Genomic DNA, 16,389 nt, shown 5'->3' on the forward strand with positions numbered 1-16,389 from the left:
TACTCAAGTCAAACTTGTTAAGGTATCATTGGTTAGATACCCTTACTCAAGTTAAACTTGTTAAAGTATTACTGGTTAGCTATCAGTTATAAATTTGACGTTGGTAAGGTGATACTATCTAAACTTTCTCTTGCTGAGGTGTTCTTTCTTACGGGTATCAATCGTTAAGGTATCACTTTGTCGATTACCATATTATAGTAGTGTGCATTAATGTGACCTTTGTAAACTTTTACTTTTTGTACTCACACAATTGTATTGTGACAGTTGTTTGCAAGATAACCATTTGTTTAAAGGCAGGTGAGTGAAAAGCATGGGCCGCGTAACCCCGTACGGCGGACTATTTGATGTGGGGTACCCTTAGCAAAACGACATAGTATAAAAGACTACAAATATTTATGGATTGATTTATAAAGAGTGAAAAAATAAACAAGGAGAAGTAGTGGTTTTGATCTTTGTAAAAAAACCATACACTGTTGTTAGCTTTTTCGACACGTAAGACAAAAAGAGTGAGACGCGTTAATAATGTTTATTGTACAAAAATTTTCAGCTACCGGATTTTTGTTTACAGAAAGAAGCATGTTTTTTCTGCAAAGTGTTTAAAACAGGAAAATAAATATATTGTTAAATACTTTTGTTGAAGAATTGTCTATAAAACTCGTGTCCTCGTCAAAAATGAGTATGATCTTTTTTAATATTGATGTAAAAAAAAAAACGTGTTTAACATGAAAAAATAGACATGGGTGTAAAATTACTATAGTACCATTATTTTAATATGACATATATACTAAAAGATAGAAAAACATGTACTGAAACGGGACAGAGTCCTGATAAACAATTACTCGCGTAACTGTTCCTTTTTTTTTTAAAGTATCGTACAAGACGAAAGCTAGTTAAAAAAACGTTATTAACTTGTAGGTTTTTTGTCTCAAGCGTTTTTTTAAATAGTTGAGAAGTATGTGAATAATAACCTGTTGTTGTATAGTTTTCATGTTGCCTTGATGCGTTAAAGATATATATGTTTTTTTTACTCTAAACAAATTTTTTTTAGCTTGAGAACAATGTCTCTTTTTAAATGCCTTCAAAAATTTTTTTTTTTCTTGTTGAGTTAATGACGATTTGTTTCTAGTTGGTATTAATTATTATGTGCATGAGACATTCTTATTGAAAGTTCATACCGTATAAATATTGCAACATTTTTTTTACTTTTTAGTCGAAAAGTTTTTTCATGATAAATTTTTTTTTGTTTTAGAGACGTTGATTGCAAGAAAAATGGGTCTTGCATTAGGAAAACTTTTTTCAAGGTTTTTTGGTAAAAAGGAGATGCGCATTCTTATGGTCGGATTAGATGGCGCTGGGAAAACGACCATTTTGTATAAGCTAAAACTTGGAGAAGTTGTAACAACAATTCCAACCATCGGTTCGGCTTATTTTAATTTTAATGAAAGTCACTTTTTATATTTCCTCAGGCTTTAATGTTGAAACAGTTGAATACAAAAATATATGTTTTACTGTGTGGGATGTTGGTGGTCAAGATAAAATTCGACCTCTTTGGAGACATTATTTCTCTAACACGCAAGGACTTATTTTTGTCGTTGACTCCAATGATAGAGAACGAATTGAAGGAGGTTAGTTTTTATAAGATAATCTAAATAAACATGTTGCTTTCGTTTTGTTCTTGGCAGCTCGAGAAGAACTTCATAGAATGTTACAAGAAGACGAATTACGTGATGCAATTCTTCTTCTTTTTGCTAATAAGCAAGATCTTCCTAATGCAATGGCAGCTGGAGAAATCACAGAAAAACTTCATTTACAATTAATTCGTAATCGAAATTGGTATGTTTGCTTGTTTTTTTGAAAAAAAAAAAATTGGTTTGTCATTCTTTTTCCTACTATTAAATTTTGTAGGTTCATCCAGTCTACATGTGCTACAACCGGCGATGGTCTCTATGAAGGTTTGGACTGGTTATCTTCCACACTTGCACGCAAAAGGTGAGGTTTTTATTTTCTTCCAACATCTTTATTAATTATTTTATTTTTTTAGTTGAAACTAACAATCTCCCGCTCCCCCCCGAAAAATTAAGTATAGACTATTAATTATTGATATATATCAATTAATTTTTATTTTATTAAGAAAAAAAAAATGACGTGCTCTTTTTTTTGAATTCGATAAAACTTACTTTTGTTGAGTAACACAAGTTGTATTTTTTTTTTGGCTTGTGCTTAATTTGAACATTTGAAAAGAAACACTAGAGATTACATAAAAATAAGTATCATGAATTTTTAGTATTAGAATACATAGAAATATATAAGTACAATATTTTCTACAAGTTGAACTCTAAACAAATTGTATATGATACTAATTATTATACTTTCGATTCTTGAAGCTTTGAGAAGTGGTTTCAATTCAGCATCATCGCTTCAACTTGTTCTCAAATTAACTGCCTAACATATTTCTTATTTTAATGCTATTAAATGTTATTTAAAAATTGGAATGATTTGATAAAATTGACGTCTTCTTTTAGGAAAACAAGTTTCTGGAGATTGGTTTTCGCGTATTAATACCAAAGCCTGACTTTAAAAAGGGTAAAGATGTGTTGAAGGAAGAATTGAATCGTTTTTTTCTTTTTAAATGATGTAAAGGATTAGGTAACACTTGTGGAAAAAGGTGTTGTTTTGAAAGCATTTTCTTAGATGAAAATGATAAAGGAGTGAAGCTAGTGTTTTGAAAACATGGCACATTATGAGGTGAACGGAAACTGAAATTTTTTAGCAAGGAGGCAAAATCATTTGAGGTTGTCCAAGTAGGAAATTGTGAAAAAATCATTTGATTCTCAGAACTTTTCGGTTGGTCCACAAGGTTTAATTTTCGATTCATTTGATGCCATGATAACACACTCGTTGTAGGAAAGGTCTCCTTCGAAGCAGAGGATAACCCAAGAGGTGTTAAAGAATCGAATGATTCTAAAGGTACTGTTGTATTCGAAAACGTTTTTAAATTCTTTAGTGAACGTTTTTTTTGAATGACATTGTGAGGTGAAGCCTGAAATCTTTTCTTTTCAACACCATTTGTAGTTGGTAAGGAAACTTTCTATAAATCATAAAATAAGCGAAACTTTATCAAATCGAACAAACATTGAACATCTTACATTCTGTCTCCAGTCATTCGTACGTTTTGCTCCTGGTGCCCGTTCTTGCATCATAATACGCGTTTCCCGTCTTTTCGGCCTATTCCTTTCATTTCCACTTGCACGTAACTGTTGAACAGATTGTCTTTTACCACTAAACTTCCATATGTTCAATTGGTTCTCTCGTTTTTGTTGTCCTAATACAACAATTCCAAATGCATCAAGGTATTACGGAATAAACTACCCTGGTAAGAAGTCATTTTACGTTTCGATTTCTTCCCATTGACTTGTTCTTTGTTCAATCCGATTTCGCCTTTGATTTTACTTTCTATCAAAAAAAATAACCATCATACTTTTACGCATGCTATTATCACATTCATACTGTTAACTTTCTTTTTTTCATAACTTATAACATCGGCTAAAGATGAAGATAATTTTTTTTCAATATCCATTGGCAAGTCTTTCATATAATTTCTAATAACGCGCATGTCACTTTCCACATGATCATAGAGTAGAAAAAGTATGTCGTTTTTATTAGACCTGATCCTGTATACCTAATAAATCGCTACAGAATGAAACGGCCACAGAAAAAAATGACGCCTTTTTATTTTCTTGAAATTGTTATAAATATCTCTAGAATACTATTCCATCACACTATGATGACCTACAAATGACAAGAGTGAAAGGGACGGCGTATGCACTTCACTAACCGAATTCCATTCTAATTTAATTCCACTTTAATTTAGTAACGAATTCACTAGAAAAAAGAAATTTATTAAAAAAACACATCAGAAAGACAAACATTATAAACAATCCGATGTCACGCTTTTTAACAATCGAGTTGCGAACCATCATGAATAAATTTTTGCACGTTCACTTTAACATTAAAAATCGTCTACTACCACTCCCCCATCTACCAACAAACAGACGTATGTATAAAATGTACTAGAAAAACGCTTTTAATTTTCAACTCCAATGGAATGATTCCTTCTTTATAAAGCATGACAGGGTCATAAAAAAAACATAATTTCTGTAAATGATTCTGATCAATGACTGTTTTCCTAGAATTTTTTTTTTGCCATCTAACGTTTCCATTGTTGTGGTTCTTCTTCAAACACAACATGACAGACTCTGAGAAGACTTTAACGCGAACTTGTTTCACTTTACAAGATAATGTTAGGAAAGAAACAAATTCAACATTGCCACGAAAATGCTTCTTTCGTCAACGTGCAGTAAGCAAATACGTCTTGGTAGCATGCTTTTGAAAAAATGCATATCATCTACTGTTTTCATTATCACACTTCCCACAAATACAAATTTTTTTTTGTTAACACACAACTGGTAGCATTGCAACCCTTTATCCGATGCTTACTTAAGCTACCCACCTTCCCCAGATTACGTCGATTGGCGTCTTCATTACCCTTCTTTTTTCAAATCAAACGATACCGAAAAGTTATACTTGAATAGTATGTTTTGTTTTAAAAAATTTTTAATTTAAAAGAAACTCTAGGGATTCTTATCCTTTTCATTTTTTCTTAGCCACAAGTCATCCTATTGACTATGCCCATGTAATAGGTAAAAACTCTTACTGCTTTTGAATGGCATGAGTAAAGAATGTATTTTGAAGCACTGTTATGAACCATTTTTTATATGCTACTTTTTAGACGATCAATTCAATGGTAAATCGATCAGCACGTCTCGTGTTGAAATTCTTGATGTTGGTTGCGGTTATGGAGGATTATCATGTAATGTAGTGTACGAGTGATTCAAAAAATTATTGTTCTTCTAGTGGCATTGGCGACTTTATATCCTGAAACGCTCATTTTGGGAATGGAAATTCGTGAAAAAGTAACACAAATTGTTTTCATTACGATCGCTGTTATTGCACTAGTTTTATTGGATGACTCAAACTTGTGAAGGCATAAAACTTTACATTCTGTTTCTCTTTTTTCTCTAGGTTACCAATTACTTGGGAGAAAAAATTTGCAGTTTAAGAAAATTGCATCAGGATGATAAGAAGGTTTTTTATTTGTTTCATTCCATTCTTCTCAAATTATTTCTTCACGTTTTAGTACGCCAATGTTGCGGTAATTAGAACGAATGTCATGAAGTTTCTCGTTAACTATTTCCGTAAAGGCCAAGTAAGCTTACATCATTTCCATTTAACTCCAAAAGCATTCTTCAAAATTGTTTGGGTCAATGCGTCCTAGTTAAACAAAATGTTTTTCTGCTACCCGGACCCTCATTTTAAAAGATCCAACCAACGCCGACGCATCATTAGGTACCATTTTGTTTTTTAATTTAATAAAAAAACTTTAACCTTCTCTACAAAATTTTCTACAGTCCAGCACTTTTATCCATGTATGCGTATTTGATGAAAACAGGCGCTCGAATTTATTGTGGTACTGCTGAAAAAAATTTGATCCACTAGAACGTTTCCATCATTTCTCCTTTTCTTTTCTTACAGTAACGGACGTAGAGGAACTTCATAACTGGAATATATCAAAGCTTCATGCCCACCCTTTATTTAAACAAGTGATTGTTTCATCCGACACTTTTGCTCAAGATCCTTGCATTCACGCCATGTTATCTTCCACTGAAGAAGGAAACAAAGTACTCCTCAAAGCGTTTGCTTTAACATAAAGCGTATTGGCGTTAATGTACTGATTTGTTAGGCTAGGCGTTTAAAGAGAGAATGTTACTCATGCGTATTTGAACGTGTTTAACGAATCGTATGCTTCAAATCTTTTGATAGAATGGTTTTTTTTTTAACGAAACAAGGAATTTTTCTTTTTAATCGCTCCGGAAAAAATTTTTAATTGTTCTAGTCTTTTTATCCTTAATGAAAAGGTTCTTTATTAAAAAAAAAAAAACGAATTTTAACATAATCGCTTTCTTAACGTATTTTGTTAGTCTCTCCAAACTGATTGTTTGTGTTTTTAATAATAATTTTTTCAAACAATGTCTCCGACTTTTGTTTATATAAAATGTTATACAGAATTTTTATTTTAAATTTTTTTTTCATACATGTCATCCTTCCTATTCATTTTTCTATAATAGAAAAATTCATCCTTGTTTGTTATTCGATTTACTTGAAAAAAAAAATTGATTTGATTCCAATCCATTGGTTATACAAACACAACAAAAGGTAATTGACTTATTTACTTTTCATTTGTACAACAAAAAAAAACGGGAGTTCAGTCGAGCGATCAGAAAATGTTTCCAATCAATACATTTCACATAAAACCAAAAAAATTTTATATTAATGTTTAATTTCTTTATTCTGAATTTTAATGTAAGAAAAAAAAGTTTACGTTAAAGTACATACGATAGTTTTTTTTTATTAAAAGTGCAACAACGTAATTTGTGAAATCCAGGACTTATGAATCGCATAGATTTCTTCATGACACTCGCAAAAATCGTTAAATAGGAATACAAAGTCAGTACCGCAGATGTAATCTCAAGCTTTTAACACAATAAGCTAGACATTTTTATCGGAACATCGACACACTCTTTTTGGCTGTCGTTGGTTCAACTAAATTAATAATCGATTATGTTTTTTTCTTTTTGTTAATTATTTTTACAACGAGAAAACACTTTCTACAATAAATATGGATGCCGTTATCCTTAGTACCACGGTACTACTATTTCATGAAATGAACTTTTTCAAGGTATTCGCTCTGTATATATACGCGAAAAAATTTCGAACGTAATTGTAAGTTCTATCATTAAGTTAATAAAAAAAAAATTTTCAGACTAGACCATTTCAGTTTTAATGCGCCCTGTTTTTTCTTTTTAATAACCTGGAACCTATCAAATGTTGCTTCACTTCGTCTTTTAACGCTTCTTCTACATAGTCAAGCCCTTCATTGCATAGAACTCCGTCTTCGCTGCTTAAAAGTTATACATTTCAATATTTCAACATAACTTCAAGGTAGTCCTATAAAGTGTTAAAAAGATGCTTTTTTATTCCCTATTGCCCTTCTAAGGTTACACTCTTATTGCTTTTCATGGTGTCTTAATGCAGTGTGCATGAAGGGAATGTTACGTGAAATTCACAATAAGTCTCTAAACTAAGCTCAAGAGATCTTTGTTAAAAAAATCTAGTAGACTCAGATCTAAAAAGACGTTGCGTTTTTTTTACAGCATTTCATTAAACGAACTTCATCTATCTATTTATGTACAATGAATGTATTCAAATAATTTTCTGTACTAGAAAAAAAATCACAGTTTTCCTTAGGGTTACAAAATTTTTTTTTAAAAGGATGTCTTTGAAAAAATAAACGATATCTGATAAAATCTTTTTGTGTTTTACGAAATTTTTTTTAACATTCACTAATACGGTTAAAAATTTTTTAAACTGTGATCGTTAGAACCTTTCTACATTTCCCTTTAGGTTTCCTTCCGTTACTTTTCAGTTTATTTTGTCAAAAAAAATTATGCTTTTTACAAACCAGTAGTAAAAAATACAGTTTTCAAATTAATTTCCCTTTTTACATTACATTGAATAACACACTGAATATTTTCTAATGTTCTTAAATTGTATAGTACAAGACGTCCAATCTCCTCTGGCTTTCCGGTTTATGCGTATAGCATTTTTTGTTGCGCGCCACATAAAAAGCAGTATATCCATAAATAAGTACTGGCTAGAAACTTTCCAACTGTCTGTTCAACCGTTATGACGTTTCTTCTTCTGCATTCCTCCATTTTACTTTGTACACAGTTCTAATTTTAACATGCCTTTATTTGAAAAAATCTTTATTTCCGTATATTTAACGGCTGCGTTCTCTTAAACCTGAGCGATTTCTATTTTACTTTGCTGTTGAATGATATGTAATGCAAACTAAGACAAAAGCACAAACACGATTTTCGGTATCGAAAATGTCAAACATGAAACATTCTCATAAAATTTATTGTTTGGCTCCTCTTTTTTTTTAGAATCAGAAAAGAAATAAGTGGAACACTGCTTTACGTCCTACCAACGACGTCGCGAAAAGCATCAATTGTCGTTTATTTAAAGGAAACATTTTAGATTTTTTGCAGTTCTACCCTAATAACTATTTTATAAGAAAACAAGTTAGGTAGGACCGTGACTCGATCATGAACCACAAAATTCGTTTTTTTTTTGTGTGTTTTACAAAGAAACAACCTAATTTAATAACACTCTATTCCTATTTAAGATACTGGGTTACAGCGTTTATGTTTTATTAAACACAGTTTAAAGCTTTAAATTCTAGTACACGTAACAATTTTTGTTTCACTTAAACAATTTGTGTTTGTAAAAAAAATCATTTTGATTACAAAATTTTATCAATTGTTAATTATAGAAATGTAAAAAAGAAAAAAAACTTGAAGAAATAATTAAGGTGTACTTCATTCACTAAGGCTTTTTTAAATAGAGCGTTTAAATTTATTATTAAATTTATTTAACGTAAATATTTGAACTTTATATGAATCCCATGGCAAATATCTATATGAACTTTTCCTATCACCATTACATCTTTTTTTGTAATTTCCTTCATTGTCTCCATACTCTTTCAACCCGAACTTATCTTTTAGCATATTACGAAATCTATGCTTTAATAGACTAAAGAGGGAGTTCATATATATGTTGAAGACTGCTTTGAAATAGATTAATACCATTCTTCAAACGAACATTTTACAAGGAAATGTTCAACACACAATTTTATTACATTGCAACGGTTACTAGTAGTAACCCCAAGCTTTGTTTTTGATTCGCTTTACATTGAAATTTATTTATAAACAAACAAATTTTCAAAGGTTTCTTTGAAACATTTGTTTTCCTTGTCAATCTTAAATTTTAAAGTAGTAGAAATCATCGGAGCACTCTTATACTGTACTAGAAATGTGTTCATGCAAATACAATCTCCTTAAAGCTTACTACAGCAATAAATGAAATAATTTATTTGCTCGCATCGTCGACTACACTTTTACATTGAAGTATTGTACTAGTCGCACACTGTCAAAATAACCGTCAATTAACGCTCTTTTTTTTAATTAATAGAATTTATTGACGTTTCATCATAGTACTTTATAACAAATTATTTGAACAGAAAACAGTACGAATTACTATACATAATGAAATTTGTAGGACAGAATAAGTATATATGAATTTCACTATTCAATTACAAAATTAGCTTAATCAATTTTTTTTGTGGACTATGTGGCGCATTTTTAAATAGAAGCGTTAGCACTAGAAGAATCGCGGACTCCCAGTTTTTTTTAATTGCAGAATGATCGCAACGACAAATAATCAGCAAAATCCTTATAAAATTCCCTTTTAGGTACGAAAAAAAAGTCTCCATTGATTATTTGAATTCTCATTCAATAAAATACTCTCATTATAAAAAACATAATTTACAGTTTTTTTTTATTTTAACCATAAAATTTAAAATTTGTTCTTACTCTGTTAAACGGTGACTTTTATATAATTTATATTTAGTACATTTGAAATGATTAGAGTTCTACATATACTTACAATAATGTCATTTTTTTTTAAACCAGTGCTATTTAAATTTTAACATAAATATAATACATATGTTAACGTAACGTAAAAAAATCATAAACACGCTTTCAAGCGTCCTTTCTATCAAAAAAAAACACACGTAAAGTAAAAATCACGATCAGACACTTTTAGTAGGACAGAAAATCGAAGTAGCTGTGCTGGTTTAATGGAAAAAAACATATTTGAAAGAAAAAAACATTGGATGTGAAAACCTTAGTACTAATGTCGATAAATGGCAACTCTGATTTTCTTTGATGTAAAGCAAAAATTCATTTAAATTGTTTTCAGTAACTTTGACTTGGTCCATTACTACTAGTATCATCAGGATGGGTTGTAAATGAATGATTTGGGATGTCTTTTGTATTTTTTGATTGCGTTTCCGTACGATACTGATGTTCTGATCTTGAACCTATCAATACGTAAAGAAACAAAAAATTGCTTTCAAAAAAAGACAGGCAACAGAAAACATACCAATAAATGTAAAGCTTTGAACAAGAGCAACCGACAACAAAATTATTAAAGCAGCAACATGTGTTGGCGACAGAGATGGCAAAGTAAAAGAACCAGCGCTTTCAAGCAGTGAATGATAATTATAGGCTGCAGCAGAACCTAAATCTCCAAAATCAGTAGGTATTAATATCGAGTCGGCTCGATTCACAGCTCGTGCTACTGTATTAGCAATAGATGCTAACATGGCACATATACAGTCCATTTTTTTTTATTATTTTACTCTCAAATAGTATCCAAGGAAACAAAAAATATGTCTTTCTTTTTATATATTAAAAGAAAAATACAAATGGCGTAAAAAATAAGATTAAAGTTAAAAAAATTAAATATCACGTAGTTTTACAGATTTTCGTTTTTTTTGTTGATGGTAAACCTGCATAGAAGTAAAGATTGCCGGACGTGTATTGGAAAAGTATTCTGCACAAAAAAAAATTGCGTTAATTGTTTTTAAAAAAAAAGCGTGTCAACGACAAAAACAGTCAAATACAGTGGTAATGAATTACGAGTGTTTGCCACTGTGCTGTCCCAGAAAACCCGTATGATACTGATGTTTGTACAATTAACATTGTATTAGTTAACATTGTGGGGAGACAAAGACACACCAATGTTAACAATATTTTTTCGAGTCTTTCCTTACAAACATGGATAAAAATATAATTGAAAATACAAGCCAAAACTTATTTACTGTCGTTAAATACCTATAAGAGTATGAAATAAAGTTATTTCTTTCCAGTGACCAATGCAGATAGTTAGCAAATGGAAAAAAAAAAAAGCCTTGTTGCTTTGTAAACATGGTTCCACTATATCGTAGATATTCTAAAAACGTTTATTTTACTTTAAAGCTATAATAGTAAGCAGATTTTTGTCAACTCAATTTTGTCACTGTGAAGGTAAAAAGTGTAACGTAAAATTTTTTTTTTGAAACAAGTGACACGCATTGTAAATTAAAAAAAAAAACTTTTGCAATTAAAAAAAATATTATATTATTTTTTTCCGACTGTTTAAACATGATAATTCAAAGTTATGTTAAAAAATCAGTTGTTAGAACACTTTATACTGAACAATTTTCTCTTGGTGAATAACAAAAAAAAGAATTTACACAAATTGTATTTTTAGAATACTGTAATATTTGTTATAAAGAAGCTCTACTTTTTTGAGTATCGGATTGAGAAAACATTGGATGATTATGAGAGTGTCTAGGATCAGGCATTTGTAGTAATTCAGTCGTCGAGTCGAATAAAGAAATTTTTTCTTGACATGAATTCGGATCGTATTTTTCGCGCTCCTGCATTATGGAAAGTGTGTCGGCGTCCGTGTCAAACCCTTTCCATATGTTTTTAAGTAACAAGTCTTCTTTTTTTTTGTTTTCACTTCTAGTATTTCGTTTTAGAATATTACTATCATGTTTTGACGGTGAACTGCAGTGTTTCAAGTTTCCTAACGACATACGCTGCGTGCTACGGTTCCATGTTTCATGTGGAGAGGACCATGGCAAAAGTAATGGTCGTCTGCGACTCACGTTGGGTTTTTTCTGTTTCTCTAAAGCAAGGGCTACATAATTTGATATAGTTTGAGAAAGTGTTTGCCTTAAATATAGAGACAATTCTTGTTTTGTTCTTTCAATTAGATCCTTAGTTAACGTTTTTTCCGTTTGTTTCAAGTTTTCACGTATTGTTTTAATTTCTTCCTCTAGTTTCAAAATATCCTTTTTAGTGGCGTCAATAAACTCGGCAGATTTTTTATCAAATATATCACTTGCATCGGATAGAACTTCTAACGATGGTTTTTCCTTGTTGGTAATTAAAATACCTTAGTTAAATTCGCAACATGAAAACATTTATTAACAAAATGTAAACAACTCATTACCTTTAAAAGGTAATGACTCCTTTGCTTCTGATTCACTTGGTAATTTTGACAGTTTCGCTTCCTTCGCTGTGATGTTCAGCAAACATTCTTCAGATGGCATATGCGTTTCAGATAGCTGTTTTTGGATAATGCTTTTATGAGTATACGAATAGTTTGGATCGAGTTGTTTTACATTGCATACGGTATAATCATTTTGAGAAATTGTTCCTTCAAGATGATTAAATTTTTTCTCTAACGATGCAACTGCCGAGTCTGTATTCTTAATGTCCATGAAACTTGTGTCGCATTTGATTTGTGTGGAAGTTAGTCGACGGTCGATGTCAGTTAAAAGACTAGTAATCTATTATATAAACAAAAAAAAAGCGTAGTCATACTTAACTTTTGTAATTGATTTTAAAGCTTATTTATTTTTACCCGTAACGATGAAGCTTCGACGGTTGTCAAAGATATAGAAGGTTTCATGGTAGAATTAAGAGGTGACGCATAAACTACAGAACGATAAAGTCTTTACATGAAATTGATTGAATAAAAGGTTTTGAATTACACAAGGATTGGTGTAGTAAATTCCAAACAAGTTTTGGAAATCCCTCATTTATTTTAGAGGAGGCATTCTCTGGATTTAAAGAGAAAGCGCGCAACGCAATTGAGGATGCAAAGGAGTGATCTATTGATGGTGTTTCTGCTCTATCTTCTAAATCGAGGGTGTTTTGCACAATTTTACAACAGGCTTTTAGTTCAACTTCACCCAAATAACATAGCGTCAGGCATTCTAACATTCTCTGAAAAAAAAAGGTATTTGATAAGAAACTAAGCAAAACAAATAAATTAATTGTTTTACATGACAGAAATTCAGAATATCGGATGTTGCGACCGATTCAGAATTTTTAGCTAAAAAGAAGAAAGAAAATGCAATTATTTAAAGCTGTATAGAAAAAAAAGTATTACGGAATAAGCTAGGAAAGGAGGAATAAAATTTATCTTGAATAGTCGAAAATCCTCGAAGTAGTGCATTAAACAAAGCATCCACAATAAGGGTTTGCTTTTTTTCACTAGAAGGCTCTAAAATGAAATTAAGTTCATGGTACAATTGTAGTAAATCGCCTTCCCACACAATCCACCCCAGTAAGGAATGAATACGCGCAGCAGGAGGTGTTACTGATTCATTATGCGATGTTGATGGGATATTAGATTTGTGATAATGTGGAACAAACAAAGATAACAATTGATCACTTTCTGTTTGTCGGGTTAAACTGATTTTTTGCGGATTGGAGAATATATCGAACAAGGATGTAGCTATAGGCGACGCTTTTAATGGTGAACAATTATAATGTTCAGAATGTAATCTGGTAACGTTTTTTTCATAAACTGAATGTTTTGGAGCCGGACGCGCTCTTAATCGTTGTCGCAATTGAGGCATATAAGGAAGTAACCATTGATTTAAATTTTTTAGATCATGAAAAAAAAGAAAACCTACAAGAGATAAATAACTTCCGAAAACTAATATATGAACGAGTTCTTTCTGAATTCTCAATTCGTCATATCCACCACCAAGTAGCATTCCCGTCACTCGAAAAAAACCTAACAAAGAACGTTTAACTTCATTAAGGTGGGTGGAAATAAATTGAATAAGTTCTTTGTTATGGCTTGCGTAGAAGGCAATCGTATTAAAAGTATATTGCTTTTTTTTCATGCTGGATTCATGAATTTTTCTGTCGATTTCCGTAGAAAATCCATTATTTTGCTTTATTAGTGACAGGCATCGAAAGCGTTGCGTTAAAGCAAGTTCTTGAAGGCCTGCCTTGACACCCTGTAATGCGTCAAGAGCGTTCTGAATTTCCGACGTTTGAAACAATTTCTTCATGATAATGGAAGATTCAAAGATTTCGATTGTTTGAATATAAGCAATACAATACTCTGTTGGTACCGGTGTTAGTGTTGAAGTATTATCATTTTGATGAATTGTTACTGTTTCTTTTCTAAAAACAGTGTCATAAGAGGGTTCTAAATAACGAATGACTGGGTTTGACAAGTGCTCAAAATGGTTAGGCGAAGAAAGGAAACTTGAACAAACGAGTGCTGCATTTCCTAGTAACGTTGTAAGCCACATGATAAGCTTATCAAAGGTTTCTGGTAAAAGTTCTATTAGAAAGGCTACGGGGTCATGTTGAAGAAATTTAAATTTGCACTTTAAGTACGAAATTAAACGTGGCTGAAGTTCTGTCATTTGACTAATGCATCAATATGCAAAAAAATCAGTAAAAATTCGTTTTAATACTTACACTTACACAGAAACCTCGTCAGCCTTCGAAACTAGGTCTTTTTGTTCGGTGCCATTTAACATCCAAATTCCATTGGTGATTTTTATTGTGTAAAGTATTAAAATGACTTGTTTTAAAAATTCGTCAAGTAATTCATCATCAAGTGAAACACGTTTAGTTGTACGTCCATCTCCAGAGGTATACCTCTTCAGAAGCTAAACAGTCATCGTGAAAAATACGTTTGTATCTGTATGTCTGTTTACTGAGTGGAAATCTTTTTATAACTTACATGAATGAAATTCTCCAACTTTACAGATAACGTAGTATACATATTACCACTGTGCTTCTTGACATCAAAAATTATTCCATTCGTGTCAACATTGAACTTTCCCCAATCTAAATTTTCAAAATTTTCAGTTGAAGCAATCAGTTGACATAAAATATGTAGATTAGATGTAGAAGAAACTGCCCTTAAAGTGTCCAAGGATTTATTTAGAGGATCACTTAATGCTAAGGAGGCTTGTTGAGATCGTAACGATTCCTGTTCTATAAAAAAAGCTCGAGACATTGCTGGTGTCGGTGTGTCCATAGAACGAGGAGATGATTTTGTTGAACATTGCTCGAATTTATTTGTTTCTGCCGACACTTTTTTTTGAAGGCTTGTCGAGTCAATAGTGTGTTTTTGATGACACTTGGAAATTTGTAATTCAACTGACATTATAGTTTTTCGAATACTAATTAATTAAAAAAACACAACGAAAAAGCAATTTCAGTAATAATAACTTTAACAGGATTGTAAAAAAGTTAGTCTTGTATATGGTTTGAGAATGTAAAAAAATACAATGTTGTGCCACCCCCCCTGACTAATTGTAAATAATTTAATAAATTTCATAAATATACTTTAAATGTCAAGGTAATTTCTGTGAAACACTTCTACTGTCGCGAATTTTTCGTAATCTTAATACACGCGTGTGTCGAAAATTTTCTTAGTTAATGGTAATTCTTAAAAAATAAAGAATTCAATTTTCGTAAACATAATTTGAAATTAATTTTAAGTTTTTTTATCTAATACTTTTTAAAACTTCCTATTTTACACTTTGATTGAAAAACATGTTAATGCGAGATATACTTGTTTGTTTCGATATTTGGAAAAACAATACTTTTTATGCAACTGGTATAAAATAAAAGTTGAATTTGTTTAGTATTTTTGTATTGAGTTATTGTAACATGTGTGATAACCTCATTTTAATTTTTTTAATTATGATTAAAAAGAAGTCACCTGTTACTTTGTCAACGAGATTGACAAATGAGTTTTTATAAACGTAAAAAAGTGTTTTGTTTTTGAAACAAAACGTAACACGTTTATATTTGGATGTCTACTAAAAAAAATTTCCTTAACTTTATTTAAATCGAAGGTTTGCAAAAAAAATTAATCAATAATCAATTTAATAAAAAGAAAGGGTTAAATGCACAATAGAAATAATAGAATTCCGTTTTTTTAAAGTAAGAGTAAACAATATAATTTTAGATAATTTTTTTTCGTCGAAAGAAATTACGAATATGAAGAACATGAATACATGTAGCAACAATCGTAACAACTAAATTAATACAACAGAACATAATAATTCGAGAAGCAGTAGTTTGATGCAAAGCAGTCATGCGAGCTTCTTGGCGTCTTGTAAAGAGAAGATTTTCCTGATAAGATTGAAGTGTATCTCTAACAGTTTGTAAAACCTCAACTCCTGGGTCTAAGTGTTGTTTTCTAGCAATCTCAGAAAGGCTTACATCCGAATGTCCTTCTTTTAAAAGAATTCGTGAGACAACTTTCTCTATTCCTTTATTTGTTACACAGAAAAAATGCTCGGTTGAAGTAGCTACAGTAAAAGATGTATAAAGTGTTCCATTTCTGGTATCATCAAATATTATTATATTGTTTTGATGGACCGTTAACCTCATTGAGGTTTCTTTTGTGCTTTGAATTTTGATTGTAAGGAATGTATGTTGTAGTAAGGTAAGATAAAAGCAACGTCGAGATTGAGGTTTAACTTCAACATAAAAATCGTAACCTTCTTGAAAAGAATGTATGCTACGAATCAAAAGTAATAAT

General features: G+C 31.0%; 4 protein-coding genes and 1 long non-coding RNA gene across 10 annotated transcripts; 3 read left to right on the top strand and 2 right to left on the bottom strand.

Annotated features, from left to right (window-relative positions):
* Nucleotides 1-800: 800 nt before the first annotated feature.
* Nucleotides 801-2,244, top strand: LOC128883055 (ADP-ribosylation factor 4-like). Of its 2 annotated transcripts, none has more exons than XM_054135032.1 (6): nucleotides 801-911; nucleotides 1,250-1,417; nucleotides 1,467-1,625; nucleotides 1,683-1,833; nucleotides 1,906-1,989; nucleotides 2,042-2,244. In XM_054135032.1, exons 2-6 carry the CDS (start codon nucleotides 1,270-1,272, stop codon nucleotides 2,043-2,045), a joined length of 546 nt encoding a protein of 181 aa, XP_053991007.1. In that variant the 5' UTR covers nucleotides 801-911; nucleotides 1,250-1,269; the 3' UTR covers nucleotides 2,046-2,244. The 2 variants fall into 2 exon arrangements, with proteins under 2 accessions (XP_053991007.1, XP_053991006.1); XM_054135031.1 differs by having other exon boundaries at nucleotides 834-952.
* A 165-nt stretch (nucleotides 2,245-2,409) lies between these two features.
* On the bottom strand, nucleotides 2,410-3,633 carry LOC128883054 (uncharacterized). Its single transcript, XM_054135029.1, has 4 exons — nucleotides 3,508-3,633; nucleotides 3,370-3,453; nucleotides 3,147-3,322; nucleotides 2,410-3,088 (listed from the first exon to the last, which is right to left on the bottom strand). The coding sequence occupies exons 1-4, from the start codon at nucleotides 3,611-3,613 to the stop codon at nucleotides 2,519-2,521; spliced, it is 936 nt and encodes a 311-aa protein (XP_053991004.1). The 5' UTR covers nucleotides 3,614-3,633; the 3' UTR covers nucleotides 2,410-2,518.
* Nucleotides 3,634-4,174: 541 nt separating this feature from the next.
* On the top strand, nucleotides 4,175-6,172 carry LOC128883053 (uncharacterized). Its single transcript, XM_054135028.1, has 11 exons — nucleotides 4,175-4,357; nucleotides 4,471-4,591; nucleotides 4,665-4,700; nucleotides 4,790-4,870; nucleotides 4,915-4,973; nucleotides 5,083-5,145; nucleotides 5,198-5,266; nucleotides 5,336-5,406; nucleotides 5,469-5,527; nucleotides 5,593-5,738; nucleotides 5,801-6,172. The coding sequence occupies exons 1-11, from the start codon at nucleotides 4,175-4,177 to the stop codon at nucleotides 5,849-5,851; spliced, it is 939 nt and encodes a 312-aa protein (XP_053991003.1). The 3' UTR covers nucleotides 5,852-6,172.
* Nucleotides 6,173-6,393: 221 nt separating this feature from the next.
* On the top strand, nucleotides 6,394-8,522 carry LOC128882906 (uncharacterized). 3 transcript variants are annotated; one of them, XR_008458609.1, is made up of 5 exons: nucleotides 6,394-6,840; nucleotides 6,896-7,059; nucleotides 7,115-7,997; nucleotides 8,064-8,206; nucleotides 8,268-8,522. It is a non-coding gene; the product is annotated as an uncharacterized LOC128882906 (long non-coding RNA). The 3 variants fall into 3 exon arrangements; XR_008458607.1 differs by having other exon boundaries at nucleotides 8,064-8,522; XR_008458608.1 differs by having other exon boundaries at nucleotides 7,153-7,997; nucleotides 8,064-8,522.
* A 1,098-nt stretch (nucleotides 8,523-9,620) lies between these two features.
* LOC128883088 (uncharacterized) lies at nucleotides 9,621-15,162 on the bottom strand. 3 transcript variants are annotated; one of them, XM_054135094.1, is made up of 10 exons: nucleotides 14,572-15,162; nucleotides 14,310-14,497; nucleotides 12,970-14,252; nucleotides 12,863-12,912; nucleotides 12,569-12,803; nucleotides 12,439-12,512; nucleotides 12,197-12,364; nucleotides 12,025-12,139; nucleotides 10,123-11,967; nucleotides 9,621-10,060 (listed from the first exon to the last, which is right to left on the bottom strand). In XM_054135094.1, exons 1-9 carry the CDS (start codon nucleotides 14,998-15,000, stop codon nucleotides 11,291-11,293), a joined length of 3,219 nt encoding a protein of 1,072 aa, XP_053991069.1. In that variant the 5' UTR covers nucleotides 15,001-15,162; the 3' UTR covers nucleotides 9,621-10,060; nucleotides 10,123-11,290. The 3 variants fall into 3 exon arrangements, with proteins under 3 accessions (XP_053991069.1, XP_053991068.1, XP_053991070.1); XM_054135093.1 differs by having other exon boundaries at nucleotides 12,025-12,364; nucleotides 14,572-15,161; XM_054135095.1 differs by lacking the exon at nucleotides 14,572-15,162 and having other exon boundaries at nucleotides 12,025-12,364; nucleotides 14,304-14,423.
* Between the last annotated feature and the right edge of the window lie 1,227 nt (nucleotides 15,163-16,389).

This window comes from Hylaeus volcanicus, unplaced genomic scaffold, assembly GCF_026283585.1.
Source record: "Hylaeus volcanicus isolate JK05 unplaced genomic scaffold, UHH_iyHylVolc1.0_haploid 12197, whole genome shotgun sequence".
Taxonomy (NCBI): domain Eukaryota; kingdom Metazoa; phylum Arthropoda; class Insecta; order Hymenoptera; family Colletidae; genus Hylaeus; species Hylaeus volcanicus.